The sequence below is a fragment of the Garra rufa genome, chromosome 20, assembly GCF_049309525.1.
Source record: "Garra rufa chromosome 20, GarRuf1.0, whole genome shotgun sequence".
NCBI lineage: Eukaryota > Metazoa > Chordata > Actinopteri > Cypriniformes > Cyprinidae > Garra > Garra rufa.
Genome location: NC_133380.1, coordinates 39,263,121 through 39,279,678, shown reverse-complemented (window position 1 = coordinate 39,279,678; position 16,558 = coordinate 39,263,121). Strand labels below are relative to the sequence as shown.

Sequence of the window (16,558 nt, the reverse complement as noted above, 5' to 3'; positions counted from 1 at the left end):
GTAGAGAGACAAACGCTCCTGCACAGACGCTGTTTATGTGCTATGAATCACACATATTACTGTGCATTCGATTCACCAGTTATCCAGTAAATTAGTAATATTCCCAGTTAGCCTAAGAGAGTTCTGTGACATCTTTCCACTGAGAATATTAAGCATGGAAACAGCAGCTTGTTGGAAAAACTGTGCATTGATGCTTTGACAGTAGCTGGGTGGGTCACATGACTTCTGTATTTGCATTTACACACAAACTGATTTCTAGCTGTTACCCCTGTTGAAAACACCAGCATATGCTAGTTAGGTAGGTTTTGATGCTGGGATGTTGGTTTTAGCTGGTATAAGCTAGTCCTTAGCTGGTTTGTGTTGGTTCTAAACTGGTTTATGCTGGTCCTTAGCTGGTTTGTGCTGGTCCTAAGATGGTTTGTGCTGGTCCTAAGATGGTTTATGCTGGTCCTTAGCTGGTTTATGCTGGTCCTTAGCTGGTCATGCTCTGGTCCTGATCAGGAGGGACCATCTTAAAACCAATACATGGCCAGCTAAGGACCAGCATAAACCATCTTAGGACCAGCATAAACCAGTTTAGGACCATCTTAAACCCACTAAAACCAGCATCCCAGCATCAAAACCCTAGCTAGTCTTGCACTGGTCCTGAGCAGGAGGGACCATCTTAAAACCAACACATGGCCGGCTAAGGACCAGCATAAACCAGCTTAGGACCAGCACAAACCAGTTTAGGACCGTCTTAAACCCACTAAAACCAGCATCCCAGCATCAAAACCCTAGCTAGTCTTGCACTGGTCCTGAGCAGGAGGGACCATCTTAAAACCAACACATGGCCAGCTTAGGACCAGCATAAACCAGTTTAGGACCATCTTAAACCCACTAAAACCAGCATCCCAGCATCAAAACCCTAGTTAGTCTTGCACTGGTCCTGAGCAGGAGGGACCATCTCAAAACCAACACATGGCCAGCTAAGGACCAGCATAAACCAGTTTAGGACCAGCATAAACCAGTTTAGGACCATCTTAAACCCACTAAAACCAGCATCCCAGCATCAAAACCCTAGCTAGTCTTGCGCTGGTCTTGAGCAGGAGGGACCATCTCAAAACCAACACATGGCCATCTAATGACCAGCATAAATCAGTTTAGGACCATCTTAAACCCACTCTAACCAGCATCCCAGCATCAAAACCTTAGCTGGTCATGCGCTGGTTCTGAGCAAGAGGGACCAGCTTAAGACCAACACATGACCAGCTAAGGACCAGCATAAATCAGTTTAGAACCATCTTAAACCCACTAAAACCAGCATCCCAGCATCAAAACCCTAGCTAGTCTTGCGCTGGTCCTGAACAGGAGCGACCATCTTAAAACCAACACATGGCCAGCTAAGGACCAGCATAAACCAGTTTAGAACCATCTTAAACCCACTAAAACCAGCATCCCAGCATCAAAACCCTAGCTAGTCTTGCGCTGGTCCTGAACAGGAGGGACCATCTTAAAACCAACACATGGCCAGCTAAGGACCAGCATAAACCAGCTTAGGACCAGCGTAAACCAGTTTAGGACCATCTTAAACCCACTAAAACCAGCATCCCAGCATCAAAACCCTAGCTAGTCTTGCGCTGGTCCTGAGCAGGAGGTACCATCTAAAAACCAACAGTTTTTTTTTTTTGGCGTTTTTTGCCTGTATTATGATAAGACAGATCAGAATTGACAGGAAACATAGTGGGAGAGAGATTGGGGACGGGATTGGGAAAGGTCCTCGAGCCGGGATTTGAACACGGGATGCCCGGAGTGCAACGGCGCTGTATGTCGATGCGCTGCCCACAAGGCTATCGGCACCAACGAGCATAAACCAGTTAAGGACCAGCTTAAACCAGCATCAAAACCTTACCTAGTCATCCGCTGGTCCTGAGCTGGGGAGACAATCTTTATACCAACACATGACCAGCTAAGGACCAGCAAAAAAACAGCTTAGTACCAGCTAAATCCAGCATCCCAGCTTTAAAACCTTAGCTGGTCATGCACTGGTCCTGAGCAGGAGGGACCAGTTAAAGACCAACACATAACCAGCTAAGGACCAGCATAAACCAGTTTAGGACCATCTTAAACCAGCTAAAACCAACATCCCAGCATCAAAACCTTAGCTGGTCATGCACTGGTCCTGAGCAGGAGGGACCAACTTAAGACCAACACATGACCAGCTAAAGACCAGCATAAACCAGTTTAGGACCAGCTAAAACCAGCATCCCAGCATCAAAACCTACTTAACCAGATATGCTGTTTTTTTCAATAGGGATAATAACCTGTGTTATTTAAGTATTCCACTGCTGGATTTAGAGTTTTGAATTGGTGTTTATTTTTACATGTTTGTCTTTCATTTTAGTGTATGTTTATAATAATTGTGTTATGTGCTTTTGAAGTTTTTATTAGTTTTTTGTCTTTACATTTAATTTTAGTTTATGTTTAGTTTCATTTTAAAACAATATTTCAGTTTTAGTTGTAGCCATTTTAGTATTTCATTTTAAACATATTTCAGTCAGTTACCAAGCAACATTTCCATTAATGCTTAAGCATGCAATAATAAAAATATTGTGAAACACATTATTTTTCAGTGAATACAGTATAAATTTAACCTAAGAAAAAAGGGCATTATGTGACAACCACTCATTTAAAATCCACAACAATTTAATGCTTCAAGTTTAAGATAAGAATTCAACAAGATCCATAGATCACCACGACCCTCTTACCCTTGTGTTGTGGTGTAGGGATAAACATCATCTTAGAAAGGAACATCTAAAGGGCTTGTTGATCTGTCAATCAGGGCTGTTATCACTACACTTGAGTATTCAGTGATCGGCTGTTCTTTTAAACTATATGATATTTTATAAAAAAGGACAGAGTCATCTCTTTGCATCCATCTGCTTGGAGCTCTTCAAGGCTGTTTGGCTGAACGTCATACATTCCATCAAAATCAGATTTATAGATTTACCTCTCGACCTTGGAGATTGTGTGGTGAATATATTTGAGATTGCAGTGAGTTTTTCTAAGCACTAGCAAAGTCATTCCACACAGCCAGAATGCTCACCCTTTTTCAACTTTTACCCTTGAAGAAAGTGTTTCAGCAATAGACCAATTTCAGCACTTCCCTTCCGTCACATACAGAACACGTATAATAGCTCTAGACAGGCATTATGTATACATTGTGTTTTTGTATGTGGATTAGTGCAGCTAATGTACAGCTTAACCATGATTTTGTTGAGCAGGATGTGTTCCCACATCAATACTTCTAAGTTCTTTCTTTGCTGCAGTGAATGGTATTTATAGGTTTGTTTTTGGAGTTTTTAGAAAGAAATGTAGGTAAAAAAAAAAAAATCTTTGGGGCTTTTTGGTTTTTCATAAAGTGTTTTTTCAGACTAGTGGAAAGAAAACATCCAAAAGACACTGTCAAGTGTTTCTTTTATAGCACTTTATCTATTTGTGTCAATAGATTTCAATCACAATACATATTTTTAAAGGCCGTTTTCTCAAAATGAGTTTTTTTTCTCCTACACTGAGCCATAAATCTCCACTTCAGTAGCACTTACACACACCAAACTTTTTTATTCCTATAAATGTCTATATCCTGAAGATTTTTACAGAGGGATTTGTATATAATTTCATATACAATTTGCTTGATTTTATGCAACATTTTATTCCCCAAAAACTGCAAAAATATATTGTTTTCTGCCTGTTCTAAGTATTTTCTGAATTATGTAGTGACACAAAGAGATACCCAAAATTCCCTCTGTAAAAACATTTAACTCTAATATGTCAAACAAAATTAAACAAGAATTTTTGTACTAGAAATGTATGCAAATTAGAGCATATTTCATAAATAATGCCTCACGTACATATTTAAACCTACAATTTTAGAAAACGTATAAAACATTTTAAAAATTGCACTTTTAACCCTATTCACCTGCAGTGTCTCACCTTAACAAACATGTTTAAATGTTTAATCATAAAGGTTCACTTGGCTAGTTCACACAGAAAAATAATATTCTGTCTTCATTTGCTCACAAATGACAATTCAAATGTTTTTTGGACCTCTTTGATAGTCATTTCTTTCAAACTTTTGTGGTGAACTATCCTTTTAAATAATTATGCCTTATACAGTTAGCAAAGTTGTGGAATACACAATTACTCTTTACAATGTAAATCATCAATTTTGAATGCAATTTATAATGCGCACAACCACACGGTCTAGGCATTGACCTTTCTTTTATTAACCTGCAAAAACAGTATTTTTTTTTTTTTTTTTTTTTAAGGAAAGCACATGCCATATTTCCAAACAAAGACAGACACTATGTCATAAGTGTGCAGAAATGTGTGAAAGAAAAAGTGACCATCTTCCTTAGTAAAGACACTGGATTCTGGATTCACAGCTGATGTTCAAGAAATATTGTGTTTCATGTTTCTTTAATTAAGGCCATAGATTTCCTACTGGTAATCAATACAAGCCACTGTGGTCAAAAACAAATAGTGAGATATGACCATGAGCTGAAGAAGAGAGTTGGACGGATGTTTTGAGCCTAATGCAAAGTGACATTTTGGTGAATCCCTGTCAGTTTCGACTGACTGCCCCAGCACAGGCGGCCCTGATAGGGTTAGAAGGTTTACTGCCATTGGGATGTGTAAACATCAGGAGACGGCCCGCAGGTTCATGCTCACATAGAGACAACACAATGAAATGTGGAGAAAACAACAGCGTGCGTGGGCGCATTGGTGTGCGCATGTGAATTCATGGAGCTGCAACATTGTGTTTCAGAGCGCACTCAGCATGTGGGATTGTTTAGTGGTCTGACAAGGCCATAAATTGATTAAGTCCTCATATAAATGAAAACAGGAAATTACCACTTAGAAGAAGCACCCTCTGCATTATTGACAAATATTACTCCCTAAGTGACTGAGTTGGGAACAGCAATAGAGACGATGGGTAGAAGACGGAAAGAATTGGAGCACATCAGACCTGAGCTGCTCTAGTTCGGAATCAGATCAGCCATGAAGAGAGCCAGTCAAATCTAAGACCTGGCCAAAGCTTGACAAACAGCACTGTGTCTACTGGGAGAAATCAGTTATGGCTCAGATAACATATTTTGCACACTGCACACTACAACAGTATTTTTGCATTGTTTTCCAATAAAAATATATAAACTTTTTATAACAGAAAATTATAAATATTGTTAAAAATTATATATGCTATCATTTAAAAAAACAGCAAATTCCATCTTTAAATATTATTACTACTTAAAACTGCATTTAACCATATTTTATCATTTTTCCTGTGATGGAAACATTGATTTATTTTTAGGCTCTTCAGTGTCACATGATCCTTCATAAATCTAATTTACTTATTTGGTGAAAACATTTATTAATATTATCAAAGTTTAAAACAGTTGTACTGTTTGATATTTTTGTGAAAACCATGTTTGTTAGTTTTTTCAGGATTCTTTGATTAATATAAATTTTGAATTGACAGCATTTTTTAAACACACACACACACACACACACACACACACACACACACACACACACACACACACACACACACACACACACACACACACACACACACACACATATATATATATTATTAGAAAATTACTAGGAAAAGACACAAATACAGATTAATTCATATATATATATATATATATATATATGAATTAATCTGTATTTGTATATATATATATATATATATATATATATATTGTGGTCATTCCTGGAATTCAGTAACATTTCACATTTTTTAACTACATATGATTCATTTTCTAAATACCCCACATAATTAGGCACATGTTAAACCTCATATCATATTTTCCCACCTCAGCCACGTTGTGGAGACCTTTTATTATTTATTGCTATTAATGATTAATCATTTATTATTACGTTTTTTTTTTTTTTTTTCAGACAAAATGGGATTGGTTTAAAAAGGATTTTACATAGACCTTGTTATCTACCTACTGCTCATGTATCCCTGATATTTTTCACATTTTCGACTTATTTCTTATTTCTCATATCTGCATGCCCAACACTGTCTTTCTGCTGCAAATGTGGGTGCAATTTCTACTGTAGAATGCTTGTCAAAGTTTAAGTGGACATATTATATCAAAAATCTATTTATAATAAAAATTTGAGTTAATGTTTTGGTAAGTATATATTTGCTGAAACCATGACTATTTTATATATATTTGTTCATTAAACATTGTTAGTAAATGAAGTAAATAACTCAACCCTGTCACAAATTTATGACCCTGTAACAATGAGAAATACATATATTTGTGACGGTGTTGAGGTTTTTCACTCAAAATGGGCACTGCTCCTCATGTGGTTGGGAGAATGGCAGCAATAAAACAAGTACATTGTATATACTTATGGATTAAACTAAAATGTTGAAACAATAATAACTTTCCATCTTAATTTTATGTGACAGGGTTAAGTTGTTAAGCTTGACAGAACCCTCCCTGACTATAATATTCCTCAAGAATATAAATAAAAAGTATGATACTACTATTTTCTGCACCACTATTAAAGAGACCTGGATGATGTCCTTTCTGGTAAATAATGTCACATATGAGCCGAGTCTAAATTATTATGGGCATAGAATGGTGAGTTCAGACTGAGGGACATAACTTTAAAGTGTCTTTTTTATAAAATATCTTGCAGTTTTTTAGAAAAATATTCTTCACAAGAATGGAACACAAATGACTGCTTACATTATTCAATTCAATTCAATTCAAGTTTATTTGTATAGCGCTTTTCACAATACAAATCGTTTCAAAGCAGCTGTAAAAAAAAAAAAAAAAATGTAGGCTACTAAAATATAATTAGTAGCTTATTAGTGGTGACTACTCTATGTTAAGTCGATATATGGTATAAATATTAAAAACAGTAATGCTGTAATCAAAAACAGATGATGAACACTAATAGTAATGATTATGTGTTGCAATCAAACTTGTAGAAAAATTGTGTAGTGCTGTATGTTGTTTCAAGGCTGGCATCATCGGCGGTCCTTTGAGGGGTTGGCATCATCTCTTCTTCTGAATCCGGGCTGAATCTTGTGTAATTCCTAGTTACCACGGGATGGAAATCCCGTGGCAGAAACAGGAAAACAAATAGAGAAATAATTAGCGTAGCTGCTGTTCCAACCAAGCAAAAATTATGTGTTTTGCCCAAGTTGAAGAATGTTGATGTGCATTTGATCAGATGTAACTGAAGTACAACATTATGAGATAAATTATGTGAATGCTTGGCTAAAGAGATGAGTCTTTAATCTAGATTTAAACATACAGAGTGTGTCTGAACCCCGAACGTTATCAGGAAGGCTATTCCAGAGTTTGGGAGCCAAATGTGAAAAGGCTCTCCCTCCTTTAGTGGACTTTGCTATCCTAGGTACTACTAAAAGTCGAGAGTTTTGCGACCTTAGGGAGCGTGAAGGATTGTAGCGTGGAAGGAGACTAGTTAGGTATGCAGGAGCTAAACCATTAAGGTCCTTATAGGTCAGAAGTAATATTTTGTAAGTGATACGGAACCTAATAGGTAGAGACCGTAAAATTGGGGTAATATGATCATATTTTCTTGACCTGGTAAGGACTCTAGCAGCTGCATTTTGGACTACCTGTAGCTTGTTTGTTGAAGAAGCCGGACAACCACCTAGTAGTGCATTACAATAGTCCAGTCTAGACGTCATGAATGCATGAACTAACTTTTCTGCATCAGAGACAGGTAACATGTTCCGTAGCTTAGCAATGTTTCTAAGATGAAAGAATGCTGTTTTTGTAACATGAGAAATATGATTTTCAAAAGACAGGTTGCTGTCTAATATAACACCCAGATTTTTGACTGTAGAGGAAATAACAGTACATCCGTCTAGTTGCAAATTGCAGTTTAAGAGATTCTGTGTACTGTTTTTTGGTCCAATAATTAATATCTCGGTCTTATCTGAATTTAATAGTAGGAAATTATTGGTCATCCAGTCTTTCACATTTTTAACACACTTTGCTAAGTTAGAAGTTTCATCTGGTCTTGTTGAAATAAATAGTTGAGTATCATCAGCATAACAATGGAAACTAATCCCATATTTCCTAATAATATTACCAAGGTGTAACATGTAAATTGAAAATAGCAGAGGACCTAGGACAGATCCTTGTGGCACTCCATACTTTACTGGTGATAGCTGCGATGACTCCCCATTTAAATAAACAAAGTGGTAGCGATCGGACAGGTATGATCTGAACCATCTTAAAGCCTGCCCTTGAATACCTGTATAGCTTTGTAATCGATCTATGAGTATGTCATGATCTTTAGTGTCGAAAGCAGCACTAAGATCAAGTAAAACTAGCAATGAGACGCAGCCTTGATCTGACGCAAGTAGTAAGTCATTTGTGATTTTTACAAGTGCAGTTTCTGTGCTATGATGGGGCCTGAAACCTTGAAATTCTTCAAAGAGATTATTTTGCAAGAAGGAGCACAATTGAGCGGACACAACTTTTTCTAAAATTTTAGACATAAATGGAAGATTAGAAATGGGTCTGTAATTTGCCAATTCACTAGGGTCTAGCTGTGGTTTCTTAATAAGAGGCTTAATAACCGCTAGTTTGAATGGTTTTGGGACATGACCTAAAGATAACGATGAGTTAACAATATTAAGAAGCGGTACTTCTGCTACAGGTAATAACTCTTTTAGTAATTTAGTGGGTACAGGATCTAATAGGCATGTTGTTGGTTTAGATGCGACAATAAGTTTATTTAATTCTTCCTGTTCTATAGTTGTAAAGCACTGGAGTTTTTCTTCGGGTGTAATGAATAATGCTGAAGTATCAGTTGCTGTAGTATCTATATTTGTTATTGTATTTCTGATGTTGTCTATTTTATCAGTAAAGAAGTTCATAAAGTCGTTACTATTGAACTGTGCAGGAATATTTAGGTCGGGTGGCGTTTGGTTATTCGTTAATAATTGGCCAAAATCACAGACACTAAGCACATTTTCTAAGTACAAACTCAGTGAAGTGCCTCAGGGACATGACAAAACGCTTGGTTTAAGATAGATATAAGACACTATTTTATGCTGAAAAATATTAAAATGCAATAATTATTTTTATTCATTATAATCGGCATACCAAAGTATTGTGTAAAGCTTTGAACAAATTAATTTTGGTGAACCACCGCTATAGAAATAAACAATGGTAACCTATCAGTTACGCGACAGTTGAGGATCTTTTAGCCCTTGCCAATGAAGAACGTATCCACTGTGCTGAGCTCCGCCCTTATTGCTGTGAGTGTGTGTACTGATTAAACGCTGACCTTTACCTCCATGGAAGTGCTCATGGCTGAGTGGCAGATAACCTGTTATAATGTGCTCCGAGTCTCCGGCCAGCCTGTGCATCCCACGCAGGACCGGTGTTGACATTTCTATTAAGGCAGATGAGATTGTGCTGGTCAGGGTAAGAGTCTATTGTGCAGAAAATAAGTCAAAGAAGAATAGGTGAATTTATTAAAAGTGTTTTTTCGGCTGTAGTAGTGTTTCAGCCGCCACGTTGTGGAGATGCAGTGTGTTTCATTGCGAAAGCAAAAGCGAAAGTACTTTGTTTGGCCTTCCAAATAAGGACACAACTAGAAATCAGTGGTTAAGTTATATTTACAACACTGTTCCGGAACAGTACAGCGCAAATATTCAAGTGTTCAAATATTCCTAAACCTGGGAGAGCAGCTTACAATCCCAGCTGTAAACAAAGGGTTAAGGCTATAAAGTGGGGCAATTCCAATGTTGCAAGAACAGTCTGCGCTTCTGATTGACGGCCTGTAAGTACATTTTCATATTTAAAGAATTCAGTACTGACTATTCAAATGCCAGTTTTGAGCAGTGTAGAGTAGTGCTTGTTGTTTCTCGTTCTACGATCGCAAATGCAGACATGGTGTTATGTTTACGCGATGCAATGTAATGGGACGCGTAAAAAGACAGTATGAGTCATTATAATCAGTAGTTATGTCCTCACTGGATGCAACAAATGCCTCGTTTATAATAGGTTTTATTCTATCCGTCTCGTCGCGCCGAGAAACCGCATGGTAAGGGGCGTAAATTTCCGTCACACGCTTGAGGTATTCGGCCAATCACAATGCACCGGATAGCTGGCCAATCAGAGAACACCTCGGTTTCCATCAACGATGAGTTTTGTAAAAATCGAAGCGTTTCAGAAAGGCGGTTTAGAGAGGAGCAACAATAATGAACAGAATGTGGAAAATATGTTTTTTTGAACCTCAAACTGCATAAACACATTGCATTACAACAAATACACCAAAGGAATGCTCTTTTTAGCAAAATCATATGACCCCTTTAATGATTCCACTGGGTCATAATGAATCATAATGGTCATACCACATAAAGCATTATCTGTGCTATGCTGTCCAGCTCATTCCATTAAATGCAGGTGGATTTTCTGTCACTATGTAGGGCTTCCCTGCCTTCCACAACACTGCAGAGAGCACCACACTGACAAATGAGAGGGAGACACATAGTGACATGCGCATCCCTGAAAATCGATTCTTCTTGTCCTTCTGTTTACCCCATCCCAGGGGACCTCTGTTGTACTATACTAACCCCTAATGCAAGGGATCCTTTTTACAGCCTATTAAGTTTCTGGCCTGTGGAAATTCCCTAGTGCCACAGGCTGAAACGGCTGGCAGAATAACAGCAGTGCTGAAAGTAGCTCAGGATTTGCTCTAATTTGGAATGGCACATTCATGAACAGGCAAGAGAAAATTAAAAAGAATATTCCTCATTTTGATTTTTGCCCTTATAAATGCATAATTAAACAGTAATAATTAAAGATAAATGTGATAATGTGATCCTCGGGAATTACTTCAGTTTAGAAGGTCTTATTTTCTAATCATGGCTTCGGTCACCTAGATTCCCAAAATGAGAGAATTGTTTTTTGATGCGGAGATACATGCGCTGGGACCCGAGAGTAAATGGCTTTTAACGAATTAATAAAGAGGATAATTACTCTCTGTGCTACATAGGGGCATGAGTCATGTATTAGCCTGGGATTCGAAAGGTTAATGTAATTTTCTCTGCTTTTCATTATGGTTTTATCGATTTTTTTTTCTTTTAATTTTTTTTTTCTTGTAACCCACTAAATCCCTAATGGGCTGCTGTGTTTGACTTTGGGGAGAGGAGTTGAAGGCTGTTACTTCCTGTCTGTGACACGTTTTTAATCTCGAAAAATTTAATTCTTATTATTTCCGTTTTAAGTGCTTCATCATTTTAATTACTTCGCTTTGTGTGTATCTGTTTAATGCCAATGTTGTGGTATGTTAATTTACATTATAACACAAATGTGACAATAATAGCTTTTGTCCGGACATATTTTTATTAAATGATAAACCTTTACAGTCTAACCTATTAGTCCCAGCTAATTAGCATCGCTCAAAGTCAAACTCATTCGATTCATTGCATCTTCTGCCAGAAAAGCATGTCATCCTTTGAGGTGCCTGTGGGACTCATTTAGCAGGTATCACTAACATGCTGCACATGATGGTTTTGTGGAGCAGTAGGAATCGCTGTGTGAAGAAATGCGCTAAAGGCGGGGATGCAGATGAAACTGCGGAGGCTGAAATACCCTGCTGTTAGAGTGCAGTAAAACTATTAATGTGAGCTCAAAGTAATGGCTCTTCCTGTTTATCCCAATTAGACCATGCAGCTGGGGTTGACTACACACATTAGCCATCATTTAGCCGTGTTCGTGTTCATGCAAAGACATATGTACCGGTCTCTTAGGAAGATACTAAATCACTGCAGAGAGCGTTTTTGCTTACTCTTTTGTTTTCTCATTTCTGCTCTTTTCCCAGGACCCAGATCAATTTCACTGTGGCCATTGATTTCACCGCCTCTAACGGTAAGTAATTAAGTGGAGAGAATGGTGTGTGACCTCTTAGAAGGTTGGGGGATCCAAACCCAATCGTTGGCCTTTCTCGACTGCTTGTGTCGCTCAATACACTACTATTAGTCGTTGTTGGGCGGCCCCCTGTGCTGCGGGGCTGAGCGGTGAGTCGTGTAAGGGTTTAAGTCATGCTGGTTGGATAAAACAGTCTAAAATGGCCCAGCTACACCAGCCGGCAGGGAAGGCTACTCCCCGTCGCTTTCGACACCGCACTTGCTGCAAGTCTTCAAATAATTACTGTTGTTTCACAAGTAACTGCTTTCAAACATCTTTGAATTATTCAGCAAATTAACAAGATTTGTTCCGAACCAGGTAGCGAAAGGATGGAAATAAAAGGCATCATGGGCTTTTGCTTCTGAGAGATTTATCGAAGGTGGCTGCCTGCAGTGTAAGAGGGCTGAATTACAGAGTTTAGTAACAATGCAACCATAGCTCAAGAACTGTTTGGATCCCGACGGTTACAACATCAATGGCTTGCCACCGGCCTTGGAGTGCTTGTTTGTGCTTCTTAAATGTACTTCTCGAATTGCTCTGGCAGACAAAGTGGCTCTGTTGAAAACCTAATGAACTGCATTGATGCCTACTGGGTACGTAGGCTCTGCCTTTTAACACTATGTCAACACCGGCGAGAGCAGTGCCATGCATCGAAAGCAAATTTAAACTTATAATCAGTGATACTGTCTACAATGGATGTAGCTTGGCAAACAGGACCAGGGGTGTTGCTAATTGGGGAAAAAGAGGACAAGATTTCTAGTGAGGAGAGCCAATGCAATGCAATGCCTTGCGAAATTATTCATAACCCTTAATTTTTTTCGTATTTTGTTATGTTGCTGTCTTATGTTAAACTACTTTAAATTACTTTTTTCCCACATCAATCTACACTCCCTACCATAATGGCAAAGCAAAAAATAGGTGTTTAACATTTGTGCAAATTTATTAAAAATAAAAAAACTGAAAGATTCCGTTGCATAAGTATTCATACCCTTTTTTGGGACACTCGAAATTTAGCTCAGGAGCATTCATATTGCTTCTAGATGTTACTACAATTGGAGTGGAGTTAAACTGTGGCAAATTCATTTGAATGAGTCTGATTTAGAAAGGCACACACCTCTCAGAAAAGGTCTAACAGCTGAAAATGCATATCAGAGCAAAAACCAAGTCCTGAGGTCAAGATAACTGCCTGTAGAGCTCAGTGACAGACTTGCGTTAAGGCGATGATCTAGAGAAGAGTTCAGAAAAAAATCTGCTGCATTGAAGGTTCACAGAAGCATTATCCATAATGGAAGACGATTGGAACAACTAGGACTCTAAATGTCTTGAAAAAACAGCTTGAGAGGTGAAAAGGTGAGGCAAAGAATGGCAGATAATTGCCAAATGCAGATGTGCAAAGCTTGTCACATCATACCCAAAAAGACTTGAGGCTGTAAAGGTGCTTCAACTATGTACTGAGTTAAGGGTATAAATACTTATGCAATGTACTTATTTCAGTGTTTTATTTTTAATAAATTTGTAAAATTTGCAAATCTGGTTTTTGCTTTGTCGTTATTATGGTGTATGGAGTGTAAATTGATGTGGGGAAAAAACTAATTTAAAACAGTTTAACATAATGCTGCAACAAAACGTGACAAAAATGAAGGGGTATGAATACTTTTGCAAGGCACTGTATATTGTACAGGGGGCATAGAAAACATGACAAATTTATTTGGTTTGCGTTGACGCATCTAACGTAGATGGACTTAAGCTGTTGCTGTGGGTTGTGACGCAAATCTGACAGCAGTCACGCTCTTTGTAGATACAGTGTAAAGCCGGGCACACTGTGCGATTTTGGCAGTGGTTTGGCCTTCTAAGACAAATTTTGAAAATCCTAAAAGATTCTTATAATCCTAAATTAAAATCTGTAGTCTTTGATCGGCAATTTATCAATGTCAAACTAACGATGCAATCAAATTTTTTAACTCAGATGAAATTCTGGCAGTGTCAGAAGATTTGGTGAACAGTTCTGCAGTGTGACATCTCTTACGATGAACGACAAAGTGTCGTTATTTTTCGAGACAAGCCATGATTAGATTTAATGCTAGAGGTTTCTGCTATCCAAATAATTTTCAGCACTCCTGTCCTCCACTCACAAAATTCATCTGATATGTTGCCTTTGCTATGATAAAGAATAGTTGCGTTTTCATGTGGGTGTGTAGTGTTGCGTACACTATTCTTCTTAAATACGCCGATTTAGCTGCCGGTTGTATACTTTTCATGATAGCTAACATTTCAGCCCAGCGTGTAAAGCAGCTCGCAGTCACTGAACGTTTATAGGTTGATAATGTAAAACTACGGACAAGTTTTCTTGCACGCACCCATTTTTATGTCGTACAGTCTGACATTAATAACAACTGAGATCCCACATTGTGACATGATCAGCATGTTTGCACAGTCTGACAAGTACAATCCTAAAGGATTTAGAAAAAATAAAATAAAATCGCACAGTGCGCGCCAGGCTTTAGGCAGCATCTTAATCATCACAGACCCTCATAAGTGACCAATTTAAAGGGTCTTTCGTAACTTTCTGTGCAGCATGCAAATAGAATTCTGTAAGTCACAATTCAGAATTGATTAAAATGTTGAGTTTGACAGTGCACATTGCAAATCTAGTTCACTGACTATTAACATCGATTAGTTTTTTCAATTGCTAACAAGCATTTACCAATACTTAAAGTACTTTTTCTAAACTCTTCACACAACAACACACCTACATCACACAAATAGCCAAATAGTTAATTTATTGGCCAAAACCACATTTTACACACACTTTACAAAAACTGCATTGCTTGTAATGTTTCAGATCTACCTGTATATAACAGACAATATAAAAATCCATTATTTTTTGTAATTTATCCTTCAGTTTACCTTCAACTGAAACCCATTTTACATTTTCAAGAGTTGAAAATGTAATTTCTTGGCAACATACTGTCTAAAACTGAATGTGTCGTTACTTTATAGAATGTACAATAGAACAAGATAGGGTCCCCTATGCAGAAATTTAACTGGAACCTAAAAAGAGCTTCAACACCTGAATATTCCTCTGAGATTGGAATCAGCTATTTCTAAATATTTCATTTCATATTTAAAAATGCTTATCAGTTGTTACAGTATTTTATATAGAGAGATTTTTTTCAATAATGTTGAGCTGCTGTCGTAGCAGAAATAGAGGCTTTTATACTGTATTTAAGGTTTGGAACATTAGGTCTTTATTTCTGACATGCTGTGTTTAAGCATTTGTAAATAAGACTAAAAAGACCCATGATTTTGGTTTTGGGTTAGCTTGTATGAAAAGAAAATGTATGCATTTTAGAAACATGGTAATTGATATTGTGTGAAAACAACACAATTTGTGTTAATGGTATGGTCACAACAGACGGATGTTGTGCTAATTGTGTATAGAGTTTTGAAAATGTGACTACGGATCAGACAAAAGGATGTTAGCAATTGAAAAAACTGTAATATGCTAGAACAATTTTTCATGATATGTAACTTCAATTATTTAAAGTATATAAGCTATTACAAACTGAAAAGTGCTTTTAGCTCTTGCTATTGGCATTCTAATATGTTTGTATTACTAGATGATTTTTAGCTTCCTGTTAAATTTTCAGGAAACCCATCCCAGTCCACGTCTCTTCATTACATGAACCCCTACCAGATGAACGCCTACGCCCTGGCACTGAAGGCAGTGGGGGAAATCATCCAGGACTATGACAGTGACAAGATGTTCCCTGCGTTGGGATTTGGAGCCAAGCTTCCCCCCGATGGACGGGTGTCTCATGAGTTCCCCCTAGTGAGTGAGCTGATGTTCAACTTCCTGTTGTCCTGATCTTTCTGAAAATCTCTGAGTTTAATCCAAAAGAGTTAGTTGATGCCAAAAGTCTCAACGTCCTTCAGTTTTTCTCACTTTCTCAGTCATAAACTTGAGAGCGTGAGATGCTGTTGTGCTAGTCTTTGATGCTCTGGAAGCACTGAGACTGTATGGGAGACATCTATAATTGGCAACCTCTGCTGTCATATTGATTGATTCAATCCATGTTTTCTCTCTTCGGCATTGGTTTTCTGTTGAACTTTAGCTGGCTTAAATGAAGACACATTTAAACCATTGATTCCTGTCTTTCAGAACGGCAATATTGAAAATCCTTACTGTAATGGTATTGAGGGGATATTAGAGGCGTACCATCAGAGTCTAAAGACCGTCCAACTATACGGACCTACTAACTTTGCCCCTGTTGTAAATCATGTGGCCAGGTAGGTTTTCCAAAAAAATCCTTTCAAATGAAAAAAAAGTGTCTAAATCAACTTAATCGACACTGTATTTTTATTTTTTTTTTTTTGGTAATTAAAAGTAAGTGATTATTGCTTTGATGGCAAGTTGAAACACGTTTTTTTTTTCCCTTATTATTTTAAATTAGTTTTTATTTTCAGTTTTCACTGAAACTTTTAGGTTTCAATGATGTTATGTTATTTTTTCTTTTTAATTTCAAATTTTTTTATTTGTTTTAGTAATTTTAATATTGTAGCTTATTTATTTCAGTTAGATCAAAAGC

The 16,558-nt window shown here is 37.5% G+C and overlaps 1 protein-coding gene across 1 annotated transcript in view; it reads left to right on the top strand.

The window, feature by feature from the left end:
• cpne5b (copine Vb) overlaps nucleotides 1-16,558 on the top strand; it is a 177,738-nt gene that overhangs the window by 134,252 nt on the left and 26,928 nt on the right. Inside the window, exons 14-16 of the mRNA XM_073825851.1 lie at nucleotides 11,884-11,930; nucleotides 15,620-15,801; nucleotides 16,132-16,259. Coding sequence (XP_073681952.1) covers nucleotides 11,884-11,930; nucleotides 15,620-15,801; nucleotides 16,132-16,259 — 357 coding nt within the window. The remainder of the gene's footprint in view (nucleotides 1-11,883; nucleotides 11,931-15,619; nucleotides 15,802-16,131; nucleotides 16,260-16,558) is intronic.